This window comes from Impatiens glandulifera, chromosome 5 (genome assembly GCF_907164915.1).
Source record: "Impatiens glandulifera chromosome 5, dImpGla2.1, whole genome shotgun sequence".
Taxonomy (NCBI): Eukaryota; Viridiplantae; Streptophyta; class Magnoliopsida; order Ericales; family Balsaminaceae; genus Impatiens; species Impatiens glandulifera.
In genome coordinates, this window is record NC_061866.1 from 41,758,569 (window position 1) to 41,783,825 (window position 25,257).

General features: G+C 25.4%; 1 protein-coding gene across 1 annotated transcript; it reads right to left on the reverse strand.

Annotated features, from left to right (window-relative positions):
* Positions 1-11,105: 11,105 nt before the first annotated feature.
* Positions 11,106-18,170, reverse strand: LOC124939376 (cucumisin-like). The gene is made up of 10 exons (XM_047479856.1): positions 18,094-18,170; positions 17,895-17,986; positions 17,552-17,798; positions 16,894-17,407; positions 16,657-16,757; positions 14,620-14,841; positions 14,428-14,542; positions 14,054-14,267; positions 13,455-13,948; positions 11,106-11,216 (listed from the first exon to the last, which is right to left on the reverse strand). The coding sequence occupies exons 1-10, from the start codon at positions 18,168-18,170 to the stop codon at positions 11,106-11,108; spliced, it is 2,187 nt and encodes a 728-aa protein (XP_047335812.1).
* Positions 18,171-25,257: the final 7,087 nt, after the last annotated feature.

Consider the following 25,257-nt stretch of genomic DNA (forward strand, 5'->3'; position numbering starts at 1 on the left):
TTAATTGGTATTGAATTTAAAATATGAAGTCTTATTATATTAGCCTAGTTGGTTAAAAAGTGTTACTTGTTTTTGTTAGGTTGTAAGTTTGAAATATGATTATTTTATTTTTAATGTATAGATTAAGTTTACGAGCGGGTCAACCCACAATCCGACCTAAGTATTCATTTACTTTCACAGATATATCCAAATTAACCACAACTCTCGATCTGGCAATCCAATCACTTTAAAAATTAAGCATCATTACATATATAGATTAGAAATTTTCAATTAATGGCTCTTTTCTAATTATTTTATGTATTTTATTTTTGGTTTTTAACTTAGATATACACGTTAATAAAATGGAAACTTTTCAAAATTGAACTATTGAAGTTTTTAATTAGTGCTTGATGCAATTAATACAATTCAAATGTAATTCAAATGAGATTACTATCACTTTTCTAATATTGGTAATATCTTCTACAATTACAAAGTTATTTTAAAAAAATTATTAATGTAATCTTTAATGTATTTTTGGTTAGGATTTTATTTATGTAATCTTCCATGTGTATAGGTAATATCTTTGTTTATTTATATAATCTTTAATTATTTTGGTTCGATATTAAGTTTAATTGATATTTATATTCTGTGATTTTGTTGTGATCATTTCTCGAGTCAATGTTCGTCCCCTTCTTAACGCATAAGAAGAAATAATCGAATCCGTTGTTATTTTTATTTTTTCAATAAAGATTATTATAATTGTTTTTTCACATAGAGACTTTTTTACATGTATTCTCAAATGATTTGTATGGTTTCTTACCATTTTGGCGAACAAGATTTTTATTCTGCATTACTTACTAACACTAACACTTGATTAAAGATAATTTTAACTGTCGGTTTCGTATATTTAGTAGAGATCTTTTGGACACTATTTTAATGGCTGGTTCAACTTGCTCTACTTTAATATTCATTGTTTAAGAATTTAAATGAGTTTTTCTTTGGAGTGACACCCAACAAATTGCCTAAACGTTGAAATTTTTTATTTTGTAAATTCTTAGTATAATTTAATAACTATATCGATCATCATGCATTGTTATTTTTTATTTTATAGATGTTATTTTATATTATTATTTATTAATTAATATATTTTTTTAGATGCTACTCCTAATTGAACTTATTGAGAATAATTTTTTATAAAAATATATTCATATTCAATAATTTAATTTTTATTTTAATTAAAAAACTAAACTATTAAAAAAATATCTCTTACTTTATTTAAAAAATATTATTTTGGAATTAATATTTTCTCTTCTATAACTATATATTTATTTTCTTATAATAACTTAATACTTTTTATTATATATATATATATATATATATATATATATATATATATATATATATATATATATATATATATATAAACTAATATCAATTAAAATATATTTATACAAAATTATAAATATAAAAAAAATGATATTAAGTGATCTAATAATGAAAAAATTTCTAGTAAATGGAAAATTTCAGAAACTATAAAATTTATGTGATAGAATAATATTTTTTATGTGTGATAGGGTAATGTTAAGCGAGTTTATTACAAAATATTATAAGAGGTTCGAATCTTGGCAATTACAAATTTTGAGAAATTATAAGATGCATATTGGATAAATACAGAAATTTATATGTGGGGAATAATAGCATATATGTGACATTTAGAATGTCTTTTTCGGTTTATGCACAATATTTGAAATGAGGGTAGCTAGGAAGTTGAAAATGAATATAAATTAGGGATAATATATATTTTGCTTTTTAAATATAAAATATATTTTGTTTGAAATATCTCTCCTACACTAATTTGTTTGATAAAACTCTTTGTACATTCTATTTTGTTTAAAAAGAGTTAGTGTATAGAAATATTTCAAACAAAATATAATAAAAGAGATTTAAATTGAATACCGACAAATTATATATGTTTTTTAAAAGTGTTTATGCCAATGTTCATATTTTATTTAGGCAATGTTAATAAAATGATAAGTCATGTTTGCTTATATTTAATTATGTTAATTTGTTATCCTATTTAAAGATATTATTTTTTTATTTTTTATTTGAATTCAATTTTAGGTTATAATGTATAATACTTATTAATTTAAAGTATCAATTTTTTTTGACATAGTTTAAATTATTAACTTTAAATAATTTCGTATGATTTTATTTTAATTTTTAAAATATTTTCAATAGTCAAGAAATTATCAAGTTAGCTAATATACTAGAAAGAGTATATACTAATAAATAGAAAAACAAATATGAAAATCAAAATCTTGTGTGTAATTAATTATTTTAATATTATTTGATGATTTATACATCAAGAAAGTATATGAAATGTTGAATATATAAAGAATCAATTTTTAATTCGTGCTGAGTTTCCATGTATCTAATCCTTAAGTCTCTTGTGAAGGGTGTAATTTTGACTCATTAATAATTGAGCTTAACTATTTATAATATCTTTTTGTAGTTACTATAATTTCATTATATATTTCAATATTTAAATTTTAAATAATTTAATTAGAATAATTCAGAACATAATTATATATTATTAAAAGTAAAATATGATGTCTAAATTTTATTCATTTATTATTTTATTTTAATATTAAATTAATCATATAATTATTTAAATCCAATGGGTCATTCCCTATGCTGATTAAAACCTGACGCTATTCAATATATTTTTACTACTAGGCCTAGGGTTAGGGTAGGATTTAGAAAAATAAAAAAGAATATATCACATAAAAAAAGAAATTTGTGACGTATTTTTAATAAAAAAAATTATAACATTTTAAATGATATTAGTTATTTTTATATAAATTCAAACAAATAAATATATAAAGAAAAATTTTAAACAAAATTAAATATATAAAGTCCAATTTCAAATAAAAATAAATGCAGAATGAACAATGTAAAACAAGATGATCATGATGAAGACATATTATCCATTTAATAAATTAGCATAGTCACCTTGTGAAAAATTAATCAAGTAAATTACCAAACATTGATACATTATATAATAATTTTTAAAAAAATATTTTGAAATTAATAATCAAGATCACATATTTAAAAATATATTTAATAACTATTCTATTAAATTAACAAATATTATATGGTAAAAAATGATAATAAAATAGATAAACAAATCACATATATAATTGAATAATTATAGTACATAAATAAATATTATATCCCATTTTGAATAAATTTATAATATTAATTTATAATATTCTAATTAACCATTTAAAATTAACATACAAAAATAAATAAAAAAATAAAAAAGAGAAAACATAATAGCAAAATGGACATTAAAAAATCTTACATCAAAATTTATATTTGTTCTATAGGACAGTTAATGTCAAAATTTAAAATTGATAAATATTTATTTTACCTCATTTTGAATGTATTTATCATTTTCTCGTCTCGAATCTCTTAATTGATCTTTTCAAATTATACATATTTCTCAATTTTTAATACAAATTAACGAGTTAATAACATTTTAAATGGTATTAGTTATTTTTGATGTAAATTCAAACAAATAAATAAAAACTTAGAAATTTCAAACAAAAATAAATATATATAAAGTCCAATTTCAAATAAAAATAAATGTATAATGAACTATGTAAAACGAGCATGTAGAAGACATATTATCCATTTATTAAATTAGTAGTCACCTTTGCGATTGCAAGAATTAATCAAATAAATTACCAAACATTGATACGTTATATAATAATTTTAAAAATATCTTTTCGATTTAAAATTAGTAATCAAGATCACAAGTTTAAAAAAAAATATTTAATAACTATCCAATTAAATTAAAAATATTACATGGTAAAAACTGATAATAAAATAGAAAAACAAATTACAAAATCGAATAATTATAGTACATAAATAAATATTTGAATGAATTTATAATATTCTAATTAACCATTCAAAATTAACCTGCAAAGTGATAAAAAAAAAAAACATTATAGCAAAATGGACATTAAAAGTAGTCACATTAAATTTATATTTGTTCTATAGGAGAAGTTAAAATATCAAAATTAAAAATTGGTGAAAATTTATTTTCACTCATTTTGAATGTGTTTATCATTTTTTTTTTCAAATCTCTTAATTGATCTTTTCAAATTATACACACCTCTCAAATTAATAGTAAAATATTTATAAAATGACATATTAAAATATATATACTTAAAATTTTAGATTTTTTTTTAAAGGCAACGTAGCGTAATATAATATAAGCCATAAAAAGGCAAAGGAGTTACATGAGTTCAAAGGAAATCAGAGTAAAAAAACAAACTGAATGAGGAACAAAAAAAAATATAGATAAAAGATGAGAATTGAGAATTTAAGTATAATGAAATCAGTGGTTATGGTGACTTTCTCGTAAGCGGTGTTCTAGTTTTTACAGATTAACCAATTCTTCTTGCCTGTAGGATTACGTCTCCACGTTCAAATGAGGGAGTTGTCATCGGTGACAATATTGTTCCAGACTGTATCCACACAGTTGCGGACACCTGAGAAGGATCTAGCGTTCCTCTCCATCCAAATGTGATAAACAATGTTGGCGAAAAAATACTTGAAGGTATTAGAGCTGAATTCGTTGCCCTTGGTCTTTATGATGGCGAGGTCCTTGATGTTAGTCCATTTGTTTGGGAAGATGAAGAGGCTCATTGATGCGGAGAATCTACGCCAAAGCAAGGAGGCAAAAGGGCAGTTTCCAAGGAGGTGTTAAATGGACTCCTTATTTCCCAAGCAAAGAAAGCAATTATGATCCGGGATGCTCATGTACTTCTTTATCCGATCACGGGTATTGAGTCTCTCACGAAAGGCGATCCATAAAATGAATTGGTGTCTAGGGATCACTTTGGTAGACCACACTAAGTGGGACCATGGGACAACGTTCCCATGATCACAACACAAACCCATGCAGACCCTGAGTTGAACCTACCATTGTTCTCGACACTTCAAACATGAGAATCCTCATTATTATTCAGATGATAGGATGAAAGTGCTTCAAGGATTCTCGCACCTTCTGGAATAGTCCTCAGAAGGCTGTTCTAATCGCCGATTTTGACTTGTTGAACTGTGGCCAATTGAAATTCTCACCTGATTTGAGTGATGGAGAATACACTGTTATGAAGGATGGGTCTGTTTTCGAACCAGGGGTCATTCAAGAACAGAGTGTCATTACCATTTCCAATTTGAATGTTGATCATCTTGCTCGCGCTGTCTTTAAGTTTCAAAAAAAAATTAAAGGGACCACGCTATATCCATTCCGAAAATTTAAGAACTTTATCCTACATATCTTATTCTTCAAAGATTTCATTATTAACGACATTCAAATCACTATTATTTTATTCTCAAATTCCGCATTTCCCTAAATACACCATGTTTCATTATATCTTATCCTTCAAAGACTCTATTATCGCGTTCAAACCACTATATTCTTTCATTTTCAAATTTGCTCCACCATTCCATCACTCTGAAATTCACATATTTTATCAATATATTTTCTTTCAAGAAATTCATCTATTAACGCGTTCGAACCATCATTCTTTCATTCTCAAATTTGCACCACCATTCCATCACTCTGAAATTCACATATTTTATCAATATATTTTCTTTCAAGAAATTCATTTATTAACGCGTTCGAACCATCATTCTTTCATTCTCAAATCCTACCCACCATGGCATCATTCCCTCAATCCCTTTAATTCAAATCTGCGAGCGAAAAAAATCAGACGGCATTAATGCTTTTCTTACTGGTGGCCCATATTAGGATTTAATAAATAAAAAATGAATATATCTAATATAAAAGGAATTTGTGCATATTTTCAATACAAACTTACAAACTAACGAGTTTAACATTTTAAATGGTATTAATTATTATTTTTATGTAAATTCAAATAAATTAATATGTATGAAGAGAAATTTCAAACAAAAATAAATATATAAAGTTCAATTTCAAAGAAAAATAAATGTATAATGAACAATGTAAAACAAGATGATGTATGAAGACATATTATTCATTTATTAAATTAGCCTAGTCACCTTGTGAGGGCAAAAATTAATTAAATAAATTATCAAATATTAATACGTTATATAATAATTTAAAAAATATATTTTCGATTTAAAATTAATAATCAAGATCACATGTTTCGAATTTTTTTTAATAACTATTCAATTAAATTATATTATATGATAAAAATTGATAATAAAATAGAAAAACAAATCACATAATTGAATAATTATAGCATTATTCATAGTATATAAATAAATATTTTATTTCATTATGGATAAATTTATAATATTAATTTTCTAATATTCTAATTAACCTACAAAAAATAATAACAAAAGAAAGAGAAAACATAATAGCAAAATAGACATTAAAAATAGTCACATTAAATTTATATTTCTTGGATCAGACAAGTGTCAAAATTTAAAATTGGACTTTTATTTTAGCTTATTTGCAAATACATTTGCACTACCATTCTTTAAATATCAAATTTGCACCTGTTGAAATTCGAACCATGAGTTTGAAATGTTAATTATTTAACATTAAATTATTTGTAATTATTGAATTTATTTTATAATTTTATGTATATATATATTTAATCATTTTATTAAATAAAAAATAAAAATATAATGAATAAAAAATTAATTATATGAATAATAGATATATAGAAAGAATATATAAAAATTAGAAATTTGTAATAAATTATTTAGATAATTAGTTTAAAATAGTTTTAAAATTTTATATATAATTATATATTATAAAATAATGATTACAAATAGTATTATATATATATATATAATTTATTTAAAAAGTTAAATTAAGAATAATAGTTAAAATAATGGTATATCTAATAAATATAGAGATAAGTAAAAAGTATTTTAATCTAAATTAAAAAATATTAAAGATTAAATTAATAAATATGGAGAGAGAAAAATATGTTAATACAAATTAAAGACAAATAATTAAATCAGATTATTTAAAAACAAAAATTAAAAAAATAGTTAAAATAATGGCATTTCAAATAAATATGTAGATACTTAAAAAATATTTTAATTTAAATTAAAAATTATTAAAAATTAATTTAATAAATATGGAAAAATAAAAATATGTTAATACAAATGAGAGACTAATAATTAAATCAGGTTAATTTATTTTTATTTAATTATATTACGAATTATTTTTTAATTAGATGGTTATATATATAATTATTTATTGATTGAAAAAATAAAAATATATAATTATACAAAATTATACAAAACTTTTGTTATTCTATTATTAATTAAGTTTCATAATTAATTATTCATTTATTATATATATACCCATTAATTTAGGATCGGATTTAAATTTAAAACGGTTAAAATTAAAATTAAAAATGCTATATGTATGTTTCAAACTTGTAACCTAATAAAACAAGTACAACCCTTTAACCAAGTATGATTGAGATGTGATTTGTCGAGGGATAATAGCCGGTAAAAATTGAAAACGGTTAAAAAATATGAATTAAATATTTGATTGACCAAAGTGTGAGTTCGCAATGCTAAATATCAAAAAATATTATTCAAATATTTAATTGACCAAAGAGAAAGTATAAGGTCACGAAATTAGAGGTTCATTAGGAAAAAATATGTTATGAGATATTTGAGAACATGTATTGTTTTAGCGAAGTGAATGGAATGAGAGTTTCTATTTATTATTTCAATATATTATTTGTGATTTATTAAGAATTTTAAACATTGATTACATATTATTTTAATTTTTTTATTAAATTTATTTTGTTTATATTTTTATCCGTGTGAATCGCACATGGATCTTTCTAGTGTTGTTAGTAAATAAACTTGTTAGTTTTGCAATCTTTTAATTCTAACAAGTGGTATTAAAATCCAAAGAATCTCAAACACGAATGAATCAAGTTATGAGCTTGAAGTGAGGAATTGAGCCTTAAGCTTGATTGACCGGATCTGTGAGATAAAAGAAAATAAGAAAATAATAGTGGATGAAAGAGTTGAGGTCACTACAATGAGAATCTCTAGTTTTAACGGTCTCTGTAACGATCACTGGAGCGAGTTAATTGAAAACTTACTTCGCTCCAAGGATCGGTGAGATTTAGTAGAAACAGGATTTGATGCGCTCAGTGATCCAGCAACTAGTGGATCTAGAATTAAATTTAACGAGATGAATATGAAAAACTATAAGGTGAAAAACTATTTGTATCAAGCATTCAATTGAGTAACGTTCGAATAAATATTGAATAAAACTATCTCCAAAATCATATGAGACTCTTTAAAGAGCAACTATGGAGATAATTAGAAGGTAAAAGGTCACTTATGAATACTCTACGTAGAGAATTCTAAATACTTTAGATGAAAAATAAAGAGACGATAAATGACTATTTTTGCTAGAATTGTAGTAGTAACCAATAAGATAAGAAGTAATGGTGAAATGTGGGAGACTCTACTTTAGTTGAAATGATCCTAAGATGGTACATACATATCAAATGTATCTTCACCAATGGTGGAGATACCTAACCTAGGTATATGGGGAGTGAATAGAAAGTGGTTGAAGAAAAATGCTAACACCTTGCCTTCGTCTTGATTTGTCTCCCTCTCTTTGTCTTGTTCTTGTCTCTGGAATTTACAATCTCACAGATTACATAGATTCTCGAGAACATCATCAACATGAAAAATGGTACATACATATGGAATGTATCTTCATAAATTGTGAAAATACATAATCATATGTATCTAGAGAGTGAAGAGAAAGTAGTTGAAGAAACATAGCTTTTCTTCGTAACACCTGCCTTTGTCTTAATTTGCCTCTATCTCTCTATCTTCTTCATTTTCTAAATTAAATATCTATCAAAAAAGTGGACACTCATAACGAACTTCATTTCTTACTTCCATAAAATAAGATACTAATCAAAATCCGAGAAGACCCAAGACGAACTTCCTTGTCCACTTCTTCAAAATCATATATCTATCGAAAATGAGGACACTCAAGATAAACATCCATCGTCTACTTTCTCAAAATAAGATATTGATCGAAGTCGAGAAAACCCAAGATGAACTTCCATCATCTACTTTTTCAAAATCATATATTTGTCAAAAAAAAATGAGGACACTCCAAACGAACATTCATCGTCTACTTCCTCAAAGTTAGATATTGATCGAAAGCCAAGAAGACTCAAGACGGACTACCATCGTCTACTTTTTCAAAATCAGGTATCTTTCAAAAATCGAAGACACCCCAAACGAACATTCTTCGTCTACTTCCTCAAAGTTAGATACTAATCGAAAGAAAGAAGACCCAAGTCAAACTTTCACCATCTACTTCATAAAAAATAATTAGGTATCTAGCGACATCTCTTTACTTAAGCTCAAGATCTAGCAAAACATTTGTCACCCATATTGACTTAAACTTTGCACACTTAACTAGTTTGAACCACATATTTCTCCTTGAACAAATTAACTTGCAATCTACTAGTTTTTGAATAATGTCAAAACAACTAAATATTCAAGAATATTCTTTCAAGATTCACTAATTGTCTTCAATTGTTTTTACCATGTTTCATAGTTTATTCGAAAAAATTCGTGAGTGTCCTTTCATTTGAATTGATTGAGCGTCTCATCTAGCCCTTTTTTCATAACTAGAAATCATATTGAAGGTTTCATTCATCTTCTCGCATTACATAATAATTCAATGATCTCATTCACATTTGATTTGACTAAGCATCTCATCTAGCTCCCTTTCATTACTATAAATCTCATTCAATGTCTCAATCATTTTCTTAATTAGATGATAAATCAATCATCTCAGTAATCTTAACTATGATCCACAATACATGGACAATTAAGATAGAATAAAAGAAGTACCAAAATCATCTCATTCGAATTGACCGAGCCTCCCATTTAGTATTTTTCATAACTTAGAATCTCACTCAAGGTCTTATTCATCTTCTCATATTAAAAGATAATGCAATAATTTTTTCTTAGTTCGTTTGAGAGTTGCTTCATGATGTCTCCAACTAAACTTATAAGTGTCTTTCATTAGTCTTCTTCTTAGTCTTTTATTCATATTGCGTGTTAACTAGCAATATGCCAAACCTTAATCACATGCCAACTCAATGCAATCTTGTAATTTTACCTGAAGGATTGCCTTGTCCACATGTTGACAATGTCGTCATCGGTAAACATCTTTTCTATAAGATTTGTTGTGTACCATTTTTTCTCCATCCATGGCCAAGGATACCTCTTCACCAAGATCATCCTCTTCCCCAATATTAGAAGAAATCTCAATGGTCCCGTGACAATTCTCCCTTGGTAGTGTGCATTTTTTATGACATGTATTCACCTTGAGTTGTGATATCTCTTGAATCACTACTTGTATCTTCATTGTGTGTGCTCCAGCTTTGTCAAACTTCACATTTTGACTTAACATAACATTATCTCCACCTTCTTCTAATCAAACTCTATACCTTTTGACATTCTCTGAAAATCCAATAAAGAAAATTTTCTTTTTCTTTGGATTTAGCTTCTCTTGCATTACCATGAGTTAAAGTTCTTGTATTAAGAACTCCTTTCTTACTCAATTCTTGCAAGCCTTTGAGACCAAGCCTCAGATGCCAGAAGATTGATGTTTATTGAGTGACCTTGGAGATAATAACTAAACATAAGTGAATTACCTTATAGAGAATACACATCATTATTATTTACTACTTCCATTACAACTAAAGTACATTGCTCGCCAGCAATGTTCCATCTCTTGCCTTCCAAACATAACATTTTCTATTATGATTATTTAGTTTTAGGAAGTCTTTTCTGAAGTGTCCTTCCTCTTAACACTGGAAGCACTTCACATTTTCTTTAGTCTTCAATATATACTTAAAACTCTTACTTCTCTGTATTCTTTCTCATGATGTTGTTTACGTCTTCTCCATTATCTTCTTGTCTACAATTTGTCATCTTGGTTGGTTCCTTGGAAATCAAGTAGCTCGTACTTCTTCCACCTCAAACTTGGTAGTCATTCATACCAACAAGAATTACAACTTGGACATCTTTTGAAAACCTCTCTAGAACTTGTCAATAACTCTCGAAGGATCATCCAATCTTTTCAGCTTTCTCTCCTCTCGAACAGCCTCGCTCTGATACCACTTGTTGGGATACCATGAGATGAAGTATTCCTTAATGCAAAAACAATAACAACATTGAACAATTGAGGAAACGAAAAAATCAAATTAAAGAACGCGAACACAAGATTTATAGTGGTTTGACCAAAACATGCCTATATCCACTTTTGAAGCACAAAAGAGACTCCCAACTTTATTATCAAGATTGTTATAGAAGTATTACAATGATTCTCTCATAATGAAAGCTTACACAAAACTCACAAGAAATCAATACTCTTATGGAAAAAGACTTGGCTTTTTAAAGTGTCCGACTACACCTTTAAATAAGCATCAATTAGTTCAATATCAATATTTTGTTCAAATCTCTCAAAGAGCTTCCAAAATATTCTTACAATATTTTCTAATTGTATTTCCATAACAAAAGATCTAATTTCCTTTTATGATAATTTTATTTCCTAATATAATTATACTAGGAAAGTTATAATTTCCTTTTATTGAATATACATACATTTTCTTGTACTAAGATTATGTAACATGAATATACCATATTGGTAATATTGTAAATTTATTCTCAACACCACACTATAGTCTCCAATGTTGAGTTAGTGTTTGTTTGTGCGTGTAGATAGATGGAAGATATATCTAATAAGTTTCTTATTTTTTGCTAGTGAATGAGGGTGATGAAAAGTAAAAAAAAAAATATTTTAAATATTAAAAATTAATCTTTAAAAAATAAAATGGATAAGATGGCAACGTGATATAAAATACTCGTTACTATTTCATAAATAGCTAATACAATACTATTATTATTTTTCAATAGCGACATTAATAGGATATCATAGCTAAATTATGTCTCTATTGCCTCCTATTTTATTATTGTTAACATATTTTAACTCATTTAATATATATTTGTAGTAAGTGTAAAAGTAATTCCTAATATCAAATATCCCTAGTTCAATTGTCCCTTATAACTTTTTTTTAATTAAAGTTGAGGTCATATATAGATGTGAGTTATGTTGTATTCCTAACTTATATATATATATATATATATATATATATATATATATATATATATATATATATATATATATATAAATATGTATATATATATATATATATAATTTAACACATTTTATATGTTTAGACCCAATGTATTCAATATGCCAGCACAGTTTTTGGAATATGAATATTCAACCCAAAGTGAAATAAATTATTCAAATTAATTATAGGTGTTAGGTTTGAATTTTAAGTTAATTCGTATTATGTTCACAAATAAGTGTGATTTGGGTAACATATTCTAAATTAATAATGTAATTAAATAAAATTATTTAATCCTTATAATAATAAAATATCACTGTATAAAATTGATATTGATTACCTAATTTTTAAAATTATATAATGTATTCATAGATTAATTATAATTAAATTAAATTAAATATTTTTGTAATAAATATTTTAGTGGTTATAAATATCAAATTAGTTGTATTCATTATTAAATATTAGATAGTAGTTAAACTATAAATGTTATATATTAATATTTTGAGTGCTTTACCAAATTGAAAATAGTTAAAAATAAATAAATAAATGATATACTGCTAGATAAAATATTTTTTTCTTAAAATTAAATGATATTAATACTGTTAAAGTGTCTCAATTCATACCAGCACAATATTTTGGATGAAATTCCAAAAATACATCATTATTGTGAAGAAGTATTTGTTTGGGGTTGTAGTCCTAGAATGGAACCCTAGCTATATTTCGGTAGGTTTTAAGTTCTACATTGATGACAATTGGATATTACACATACTATTTAGAAATACATTATTTTTTATATGTTTTCAATAAATTTCAATTTATAACTTAGTTTTTTATATAAAAAAAAGATAATTGAGGATGAAACTATTATATTCAGAGATTACATACAGTAAATAATAAAGGGAAAATCTAAATAAAAAAATCTTGTTAGTAAATGCTCGCATACATAGAAAAAGAATGTACGTAAATATTCACACCTTAATTCAAATTGTAATAAAATTATTAGGAGAAATAAATCAAAACCCCAATATTGGTACACTAACACACCACAAACATAGAGTGATCACTCAATACACATTATAAAAAAAAAACATAGCATTATTTGAGAACTCTTCAATGTAATAAACTCACATATGTTCTACTTTATTTATTTCTTCATATTTCCCTTATTTTTATTTCATAAAACATATGTTTACCATGATACACAATCTCATATCATTGTATATAAGAACCAAAAATAATAATGGGACTTCTCACTTTGTTTGTGCTTCCTATCCATGACAAAGAAGCCGAAACCGCTGCCACATGATTCATTATTCCCTCAACAATCAATGTAAATGACTTAATTTCTCCAACGTTAGTGAAAGAAAGTGTGCTCGGTACAACTCGTATTGTGAATGTAGGCGGAGTAAGAATCTTGGCGATGTATGTAGATCTTAATGATCCAACATTGGTAACTCTCCTATTAACGGAGACATTAAAAGGAGTATTTGACGGAACGATGGGGAAGGAAAATGAAGGCAAGTTAAGATTTAAAGAAGTTTTACTCCCATAATGAGTGCAAGCTATTTTGTCACCCGTAATAAGGCTCAACTGTTTGTTGGTGTAGTTTTGCCCACACAAGAACTGCACATAGTCAGCTAGATTTGCATCATACACAAGGCCAGGATTAATGGCACCTACAGGGTTTATTAGGCCTGCTCCATAACCAAATTCTAGTGAATGAGTTGTCCTTGCACTCATCTCGGAGGCTGTAAAAGAATTGTTTAGGTTCAAATGTAAAACAATTTGACAATGCTTCTATAAAGATTAAAACATGTTCTAATAAATAAATGAGTTAGGAAATGTCATTATACCAGTGGTTATAAGTGCAGATTTTATAGCAGCCGGAGACCATGATGGATGGAAGGATTTGACATAGGCGGCTGCAGCAGCAGCATGTGGGCATGACATTGACGTACCTGATAGAATGTTATATGATACCCTTCTCGAATCAAGCACTGAAAATGAAGGAGAATTTTTATGTGTCCATGCTGCCAAGATTCTAACACCAGGTGCAGACAAATCCGGCTACAAAATCATTGAAAACTTTGGTATAATTTCTTTGAATTACTTCAACTATAATTATAGTGTTTTTATGATATTTTATATAAATAAATAATAACTTAATTGAGCAAGATTAGGGTTCATCTTTAATAATATGACAATACAAGTGGAATAACTATACAACCTTAAGAATTTGAGGTGTTATACGATTCGGTCCCCTCGATGAGAAGGATACAGTATATGGTGCAAACTGATCAAATGTTTCATGACTTTTAAATATGCTTGCAGTTGGAATACTCCTGTTTTAAAAAATAAATCAATGAAGGAAATTATAATATGTTTTAATGAACATCTAGTGAAGTATTATCATAAATACCTTGGTCTGACCAAATATCTCACGAGTTCGAATGACTCCCTGTTGCCAACAAAAAGTGCCGGGAGAGCAAATGTCCTATAATCGACAGCGATATCATTGCCTCGTATCACCATACCAGTTGCACCAGCAGTTAAGGCTGCGTCCCCTACATTGTATTCATCACAAATGACAATCTTACCTTTTACAAGTCTAGCATCCAGTGACTTTGTGTCTAGGCAAAGTCTGCATTTGATGAGATTTAATTTGTTAATTAATTACTGAAATAATTAGTTTCTTAATAAAGTAACTATTGAAATTAAGAAAGTTATATTATTTCTTTCACAATCTTAGATTTCAAAAACAATAAAAAAAAATGAAACATCATGAAACTTCATTGAGGATATTTGGAAACTAGTATTTTATCAATATTATGCATTTGAAATTGTGATTACAAAACTCAATTTACTATTATTTAGTTCAGTAATTATAAGATTCATTTTTAAAACTAATTAATTAAAATTCAGTAATTACTTATATATCATACAAGTTTTATTATTAAAAAATATTATGAGATTATACAAGTTTATAATTAACTTTGTAAAAATGAATCTGTATGAGCAAAATAACAGCAAGCAAGCAAACCAAGTAATTTTTTCTATTTATATGCATTTGAAATTGTAATTACAAATTAAAGTGTGGAGATGTCAAATATTGAATGTTTGTCAATTAAATAGAGAAAAATAATTCACTGTAAATATTTAATTATTTTGATTGCCTCTTAATCAAAGATATAAATTTATTTGAGGTTTTATAAAGAGAATTTTTTTTATTAGATGACGCCCTATCAATTTCAGATATAATACATGAATAGAGATTCTGAACCATTATAAATTAAATTTTTTATGATTTCAACTAGAGCCATATTAAAATAATCATTTCACCTTTTTAAGAAATAATATTACAATAACAATTTTTCTTAGTTCTTCTAAACAAAATTAAGATTAAAAGAGAAAATATTAGTTGTAAAGCATCAATTTAAGAATTATATTAAATTTAAAAAAATGTTTTTAAAAAATAAAGTTATCTTCTCAGTTTTCCAATATGTTATTTCAGAGAGTTTTATAAGGCAAAGCCCAATATAACCGCTCAAATATCAATAGTGAAAATCATAATTTTCATAAAAAAAATGTAATAATATTAAACAAAAAAAAAAAGAATTATAACCCGTTGAATAGTATACCAATAATAATAATACCTAAAATGTTTTATCACTATTGAGTAATTAGATTTAAACCATACTAAATTAAAAAATATTAAGTAAAAAAACTATGCAGTTTGTTTTAAATTAGTTTTAAACTATTTTAAAGTTTATAAAAATAATATTAAAAATAATTAAAACAGTTTTTTTATTATATTATTTAACCAAAATTTAATTCGATTATAAAATAAATATTCGACCATATAATAAACTAATTGGATATAGCAAACCATTCAATTGGAAATTAGTTTTTGTATTTTTTTCTTCCAAAACTGTTTACAGTTTACATTATGACATTAATATGTTATAATCGTTTTTTCGAGTGTCTACTCATTTGATAATCAGTTTTTTCAGATGATTTTGTGTTTTTGTTTTTATTTTCACGTTTTGTGTCTTTTTTTCCTACCATCTCACCAAATTAGACTAAAATCTATTAAATTAGACTTTTATATTTTCTTTATTTATATAGTTAGCTTTCATTCATTTAAAACCTAATTAATTTAACTTCTCATGTTTCCTTAATATAATTCTCTTAAACTATATAATTTTAAGTATATATAAATTTTCTATTTAAATCGTGTATATTCTTATCACTTTTTAGAATTCGTATATTTATTTTATTTTAATAAGGATATCCGTGAATCATTTCGATTAATATTGTTACCCGTAATAATATATAATATATATAATCTTTATAACCCACACAAAAATAAAATCCTGGATTCGCCTTTCGTGATAATATCTAGGTAAACATTTTTAGAGAATAAATTAACAGTCATGCATGATAACTAAGTAAATACCTCGATGTATTAGGAGAAACCATCTCTCTTATATTTGGAACATCACCGGCATACACCAAAGTGGAGAAATTAGTCTCATCAAACGCATTCAATGTAGTTCCCTGCATTCGAGAGATAAATTAATGAAATCAATAATACAAAATAAAAAAAATAAAAAAAATCTTGTATCCATGTTGTGCATGCAATTGTGTGCCTAAGTAAAAAAAATAAGAAATGATAATGAAATATATACTATACCACAAATGTCTGGGCATTACCCAACTTCAAATAGGTGACTATCTTTCGATCAGTGGAACTTGCTGCGACGGTAAGAACCCATGGAGAAATATTCTCGACAGTTCCATGTTCAGGACCACCGTTTCCCGCAGAACATATCGTCATAATTCCTTTTCTCATTGCTTGAAAACTCCCAACAGTTATCGAATCCTTCAAATAGTTTGCATTAATACCTGTTCCCATTGAAATTGATATTATGTCAACCCTATCTTTGATGGCATCCTCAAATGCGTCAATGATGTCGATGTCATCAGAACCACCAGACCAGATTACTTTATATACCGCAATCCTCGAAGAAGGGACTCCTCCTCGTGCTGTACCTTGTCCAAGACCATAAAAGTTCGCCGAACTAACAAGATTTCCGGCAATGATTGAAGCTACATGAGTTCCATGACCAATGGTATCTCTTGGAGAAATAATATCCTCTTGGGAGAATTTGCCATTTCTTCTGTAGTACCTTGCTCCAATTATTTTGCTGCATTGAGATATTTAATAATATCATCTTGTACTATAAAATTTGAATTATTTAATATTTTAAAATGTTATAAATGATAATATAAGATTGATTTAAATTTGTTTGAGTAGTTTGTTTGATAATTCAAATAAAACAAGTCCTTACTTGTTACATTTGAAATTCCGTAGCCCATGACACGATCCCTTCCATTTGCTCGGTGGCGATCTCATTCCAACATCACTAAAGCTATCTAATTCTGGCCAAATTCCAGAATCGATTACTCCAACAATGATGTTGCTCTCAACCTTTTTCACTCTGCTAACCGTTTGAGGAAATTTCAAAAAGTCCCATGATTTTGTAGTGTGCATATGATTTTTTCTATTTGGAAACACTGATACAACTTCTTCCATTGCTGATCATTCAATTAATTGATTAATAAAATGGACTTAACATGATTTAATTTGTTATAAAGTTAATTAATTATTTTTTAACTAATTAATTATCTTACCAGAAATCCGGTGAACCTCATCATTGGTCAATAGGGCAACAAAACCATTGAAAATACTTTTGTAACTGTGAATAAGTGATGTCGAAGAGTTTCTACAGAAGAAAACAAAAATGAAATAAACAGCTTGGTCATAAAAGTGATGTGATTTGTATTAATAACAAAAGAAGAATATTTAAAAAACAGTTATTAGTAATATTACATGTGAAGAGCTTTTTCTAGAAATCTTGAATGCAAGATAGGTGTAGGGATGTCTGAGGTCGGATTCAAGTCTCCCATGTACACTATATATTCCTGTATAAACATAATAACTAGTTTATTTTGTACATATAAAAATTGTTTTGTTGATAAGATGTGAATGATTATTTAAACATACTTTATTTTTGAATCATGAATGGTGTCTAATGTATATTTTTTATGAACTATTTAATTTTTTTTTATTATAAAACATGTGACTTTTGAGGTTCTCAATAAAAATTGAACATAGATGTGATCTTAGAATGGTGTCTAAGTTTATTTTTATATAAACTATTTCAGTTTTGTATTAAAAAAATCACTACAACAATGCCTAATCAAAATATAGATTAAGATTTAATATTAAAAGTTGAATAACGAGTGTGTACCTGTCCATCTTGCCCGTTTACATGGGTGAAAGTAAGAAACATAACATAAAATGTACATAGTTGAAGAAAACTTAAAACATCTAAATATGTTCTTGTTTGCATCATATCTTATGTGATTTCCTTGCCTTACTAAGTTGTAAGATTCGTTCTTATTGGGAGACCCTTTATATATCCTAAAAACTATGGAAATACTAATAACTATTTATTTTCATATATATATATTAAAATTAACCACATCTCTCGACCTGACAATCCGGACACTTTAAAAATTAAGTATCATTTGAACTTATATTGTTTAAATGTCTCGCGTTCAATTAATTGGTATTGAATTTAAAATATGAAGTCTTATTATATTAGCCTAGTTGGTTAAAAAGTGTTACTTGTTTTTGTTAGGTTGTAAGTTTGAAATATGATTATTTTATTTTTAATGTATAGACTAAGTTTACGAGCGGGTCAACCCACAATCCGACCTAAGTATTCATTTACTTTCACAGATATATCCAAATTAACCACAACTCTCGATCTGGTAATCCAATCACTTTAAAAATTAAGCATCATTATATATATAGATTAGAAATTTTCAATTAATGGCTCTTTTCTAATTATTTTATGTATTTTATTTTTGGTTTTTAACTTAGATATACAGTTAATAAAATGGAAACTTTTCAAAATTGAACTATTGAAGTTTTTAATTAGTGCTTGATGCAATTAATATAATTCAAATGAGATTACTATCACTTTTCTAATATTGGTAATATCTTCTACAATTACAAAGTTATTTTAAAAAAATTATTAATGTAATCTTTAATGTATTTTTGGTTAGGATTTTATTTATGTAATCTTCCATGTGTATAGGTAATATCTTTGTTTATTTATGTAATCTTTAATTATTTTGGTTCGATATTAAGTTTAATTGATATTTATATTCTCTGATTTTGTTGTGATCATTTCTCGAGTCAATGTTCGTCCCTTTCTTAACGCATAAGAAGAAATAATCGAATCCGTTGTTATTTTTATTTTTTCAATAAAGATTATTATAATTGTTTTTTCACATAGAGACTTTTTTACATGTATTCTCAAATGATTTGTATGGTTTCTTACCATTTTGGCGAACAAGATTTTTATTCTGCATTACTTACTAACACTAACACTTGATTAAAGATAATTTTAACTGTCGGTTTCGTATATTTAGTAGAGATCTTTTGGACACTATTTTAATGGCTGGTTCAACTTGCTCTACTTTAATATTCATTGTTTAAGAATTTAAATGAGTTTTTCTTTGGAGTGACACTCAACCAATTGCCTAAACGTTGAAATTTTTTATTTTGTAAATTCTTAGTATAGTTTAATAGCTATATCGATCATCATGCATTGTTATTTTTTATTTTATAGATGTTATTTTATATTATTATTTATTAATTAATATATTTTTTTAGATGCTACTCCTAATTGAACTTATTGAGAATAATTTTTTATAAAAATATATTCATATTCAATAATTTAATTTTTATTTTAATTAAAAAACTAAACTATTAAAAAAATATCTCTTACTTTATTTAAAAAATATTATTTTGGAATTAATATTTTCTCTTCTATAACTATATATTTATTTTCTTATAATAACTTAATACTTTTTATTATATATATATATATATATATATAAACTAATATCAATTAAAATATATTTATACAAAATTATAAATATAAAAAAAATGATATTAAGTGATCTAATAATGAAAAAATTTCTAGTAAATGGAAAATTTCAGAAACTATAAAATTTATGTGATAGAATAATATTTTTTATGTGTGATAGGGTAATGTTAAGCGAGTTTATTACAAAATATTATAAGAGGTTCGAATCTTGGCAATTACAAATTTTGAGAAATTATAAGATGCATATTGGATAAATACAGAAATTTATATGTGGGGAATAATAGCATATATGTGACATTTAGAATGTCTTTTTCGGTTTATGCACAATATTTGAAATGAGGGTAGCTAGGAAGTTGAAAATGAATATAAATTAGGGATAATATATATTTTGCTTTTTAAATATAAAATATATTTTGTTTGAAATATCTCTCCTACACTAATTTGTTTGATAAAACTCTTTGTACATTCTATTTTGTTTAAAAATAGTTAAGTGTATAGAAATATTTCAAACAAAATATAATAAAAGAGATTTAAATTGAATACCGACAAATTATATATGTTTTTTAAAAGTGTTTATGCCAATGTTCATATTTTATTTAGGCAATGTTAATAAAATGATAAGTCATGTTTGCTTATATTTAATTATGTTAATTTGTTATCCTATTTAAAGATATTATTTTTTTATTTTTTATTTGAATTCAATTTTAGGTTATAATGTATAATACTTATTAATTTAAAGTATCAATTTTTTTTGACATAGTTTAAATTATTAATTTTAAATAATTTCGTATGATTTTATTTTAATTTTTAAAATATTTTCAATAGTCAAGAAATTATCAAGTTAGCTAATATACTAGAAAGAGTATATACTAATAAATAGAAAAACAAATATGAAAATCAAAATCTTGTGTGTAATTAATTTTTTTAATATTATTTGATGATTTATACATCAAGAAAGTATATGAAATGTTGAATATATAAAGAATCAATTTTTAATTCGTGCTGAGTTTCCATGTATCTAATCCTTAAGTCTCTTGTGAAGGGTGTAATTTTGACTCATTAATAATTGAGCTTAACTATTTATAATATCTTTTTGTAGTTACTATAATTTCATTATATATTTCAATATTTAAATTTTAAATAATTTAATTAGAATAATTCAGAACATAATTATATATTATTAAAAGTAAAATATGATGTCTAAATTTTTAAACATTTATTATTTTATTTTAATATTAAATTAATCATATAATTATTTAAATCCAATGGGTCATTCCCTATGCTGATTGAAAACCTGACCGTATTCAAGCTATTTTTACTAGTGACCTAGAGTAGGATTTAGAAAAAAAATAAATAAATATATCACATAAAAAAGAAATTTGTGGCGTACTTTTAATACATACTTTTAATACAAAAATTTATAACATTTCAAATGATATTAATTATTTTTTATATAAATTCAAACAAATAAATATATAAATAGAAATTTCAAACAAAATTAAATATATAAAGTCCAATTTCGAATAAAAATAAATGCAGAATGAACCATGTAAAACAAGATGATCATGTATGAAGACATATTATCCATTTAATAAATTAGCATAGTCACCTTGTGTGGTAAAAAATAATCAAGTAAATTACCTAACATTGATACATTATATAATAATTTTAAAAAAATTATTTTAAAATTAATAATCAAGATCACATGTTTAAAAATATATTTAATAACTATTCAATTAAATTAACAAATATTATATGGTAAAAAATATAATAAAATAGATAAACAAATCACATATATAATTGAATAGTTATAGTACATAAATAAATATTTTATCTCATTTTAAATAAATTTATAATATTAATTTTTCTAATATTCTAATTAACCATTTAAAATTAACATACAAAAATGAAAAAAAAAATGAAAAAGAAAATATAATAGAAAAATGGACATTAAAAATTGTTACATCAAAATTTATATTTGTTCTATCGGACAAGTTAATGTCAAAATTTAAAATTGATAAATATTTATTTTACCTCATTTTGAATGTATTTATCATTTTCTCGTCTCGAATCTCTTAATTGATCTTTTCAAATTATACATATTTCTCAATTTTTAATACAAATTAACGAGTTAATAACATTTTAAATGGTATTAGTTATTTTTGATGTAAATTCAAACAAATAAATAAAAACTTAGAAATTTCAAACAAAAATAAATATATATAAAGTCCAATTTCAAATAAAAATAAATGTATAATGAACTATGTAAAACGAGCATGTAGAAGACATATTATCCATTTATTAAATTAGTAGTCACCTTTGCGATTGCAAGAATTAATCAAATAAATTACCAAACATTGATACGTTATATAATAATTTTAAAAATATCTTTTCGATTTAAAATTAGTAATCAAGATCACAGGTTTAAAAAAAAATATTTAATAACTATCCAATTAAATTAAAAATATTACATGGTAAAAACTGATAATAAAATAGAAAAACAAATTACAAAATCGAATAATTATAGTACATAAATAAATATTTTATCATATTTTGAATGAATTTATAATATTCTAATTAACCATTCAAATTTAACCTACAAAATGATATAAAAAAAAAAAACATTATAGCAAAATGGACATTAAAAGTAGTCACATTAAATTTATATTTGTTCTATAGAAAAAGTTAAAATATCAAAATTAAAAATTGATGAACATTTATTTTCCCTCATTTTGAATGTGTTTATCATTTTTTTTTCAAATCTCTTAATTGATCTTTTCAAATTATACACATCTCTCAAATTAATAGTAAAATAGTTATAAAATGACATATTAAAATATATATATACTTAAAATTTTAGATTTTTTTTTTTTAAAGGCAACGTAGCGTAATATAATATAAGCCATAAAAAGGCAAAGGAGTTACATGAGTTCAAAGGAAATCAGAGTAAAAAAACAAACTGAATGAGGAACAAAAAAAATATAGATAAAAGATGAGAATTGAGAATTAAAGTATAATGAAATCAGTGGTTATGGTGACTTTCTCGTAAGCGGTGTTCTAGTTTTTACAGATTAACCAATTATTCTCGCCTGTAGGATTACGTCTCCACGTTCAAATGAGGGAGTTGTCATCGGTGACAATATTGTTCCAGACTGTATCCACACAGTTGCGGACACCTGAGAAGGATCTAGCGTTCCTCTCCATCCAAATGTGATAAACAATGTTGGCGAAAAAATACTTGAAGGTATTAGAGCTGAATTCGTTGCCCTTAGTCTTTATGATGGCGAGGTCCTTGATGTTAGTCCATTTGTTTGGGAAGATGAGGAGGCTCATTGATGCGGAGAATCTACGCCAAAGCAAGGAGGCAAAAGGGCAGTTCCCAAGGAGGTGTTAAATGGACTCCTTATCTCCCAAGCAAAGAAAGCAATTAGGATCCGGGATGCTCATGTACTTCTTTATCCGATCACGGGTATTGAGTCTCTCACGAAAGGCGATCCATAAAATGAATTGGTGTCTAGGGATCACTTTGGTAGACCACACTAAGTGGGACCATGGGACAACGTTCCCATGATCACAACACAAACCCATGCAGACCCTGAGTTGAACCTACCATTGTTCTCGACACTTCAAACATGAGAATCCTCATTATTATTCAGATGATAGGATGAAAGTGCTTCAAGGATTCTCGCACCTTCTGGAATAGTCCTCAGAAGGCTGTTCCAATCGCCGATTTTGACTTGTTGAACTGTGGCCAATTGAAATTCTCACCTGATTTGAGTGATGGAGAATACACTGTTATGAAGGATGGGTCTGTTTTCGAACCAGGGGTCATTCAAGAACAGAGTGTCATTACCATTTCCAATTTGAATGTTGATCATCTTGCTCGCGCTGTCTCTAAGTTTCAAAAAAAATTTAAGGGACCACGCCATATCCATTCCGAAAATTTAATAACTTTATCCTACATATCTTATTCTTCAAAGATTTCATTATTAACGACATTCAAATCACTATTATTTTATTCTCAAATTCCGCATTTCCCTAAATACACCATGTTTCATTATATCTTATCCTTCAAAGACTCTATTATCGCGTTCAAACCACTATATTCTTTCATTTTCAAATTTTCTCCACCATTCCATCACTCCGAAATTCACATATTTTATCAATATATTTTCTTTCAAGAAATTCATCTATTAACGCGTTCGAACCATCATTCTTTCATTCTCAAATTTGCACCACCATTCCATCACTCTGAAATTCACATATTTTATCAATATATTTTCTTTCAAGAAATTCATTTATTAACGCGTTCGAACCATCATTCTTTCATTCTCAAATCCTATCCACCATGGCATCATTCCCTCAATCCCTTTAATTCAAATCTGCGAGCCAAAAAAATCAGACGGCATTAATGCTTTTCTTACTGGTGGCCCATATTAGGATTTAATAAATAAAAAATGAATATATCTAATATAAAAGGAATTTGTGCATATTTTCAATACAAACTTACAAACTAACGAGTTTAAAATTTTAAATGGTATTAATTATTATTTTTATGTAAATTCAAATAAATAAATATGTATAAAGAGAAATTTTAAACAAAAATAAATATATAAAGTTCAATTTCAAAGAAAAATAAATGTATAATGAACAATGTAAAACAAGATGATGTATGAAGACATATTATTCATTTATTAAATTAGCCTAGTCACCTTGTGAGGGCAAAAATTAATTAAATAAATTATCAAATATTAATACGTTATATAATAATTTAAAAAATATATTTTCGATTTAAAATTAATAATCAAGATCACATGTTTCGAATTTTTTTTAATAACTATTCAATTAAATTATATTATATGATAAAAATTGATAATAAAATAGAAAAACAAATCACATAATTGAATAATTATAGCATTATTCATAGTATATAAATAAATATTTTATTTCATTATGGATGAATTTATAATATTAATTTTCTAATATTCTAATTAACCTACAAAAATAATAACAAAAAAGGAAAGAGAAAACATAATAGCAAAATAGACATTAAAAATAGTCACATTAAATTTATATTTCTTGGATCAGAC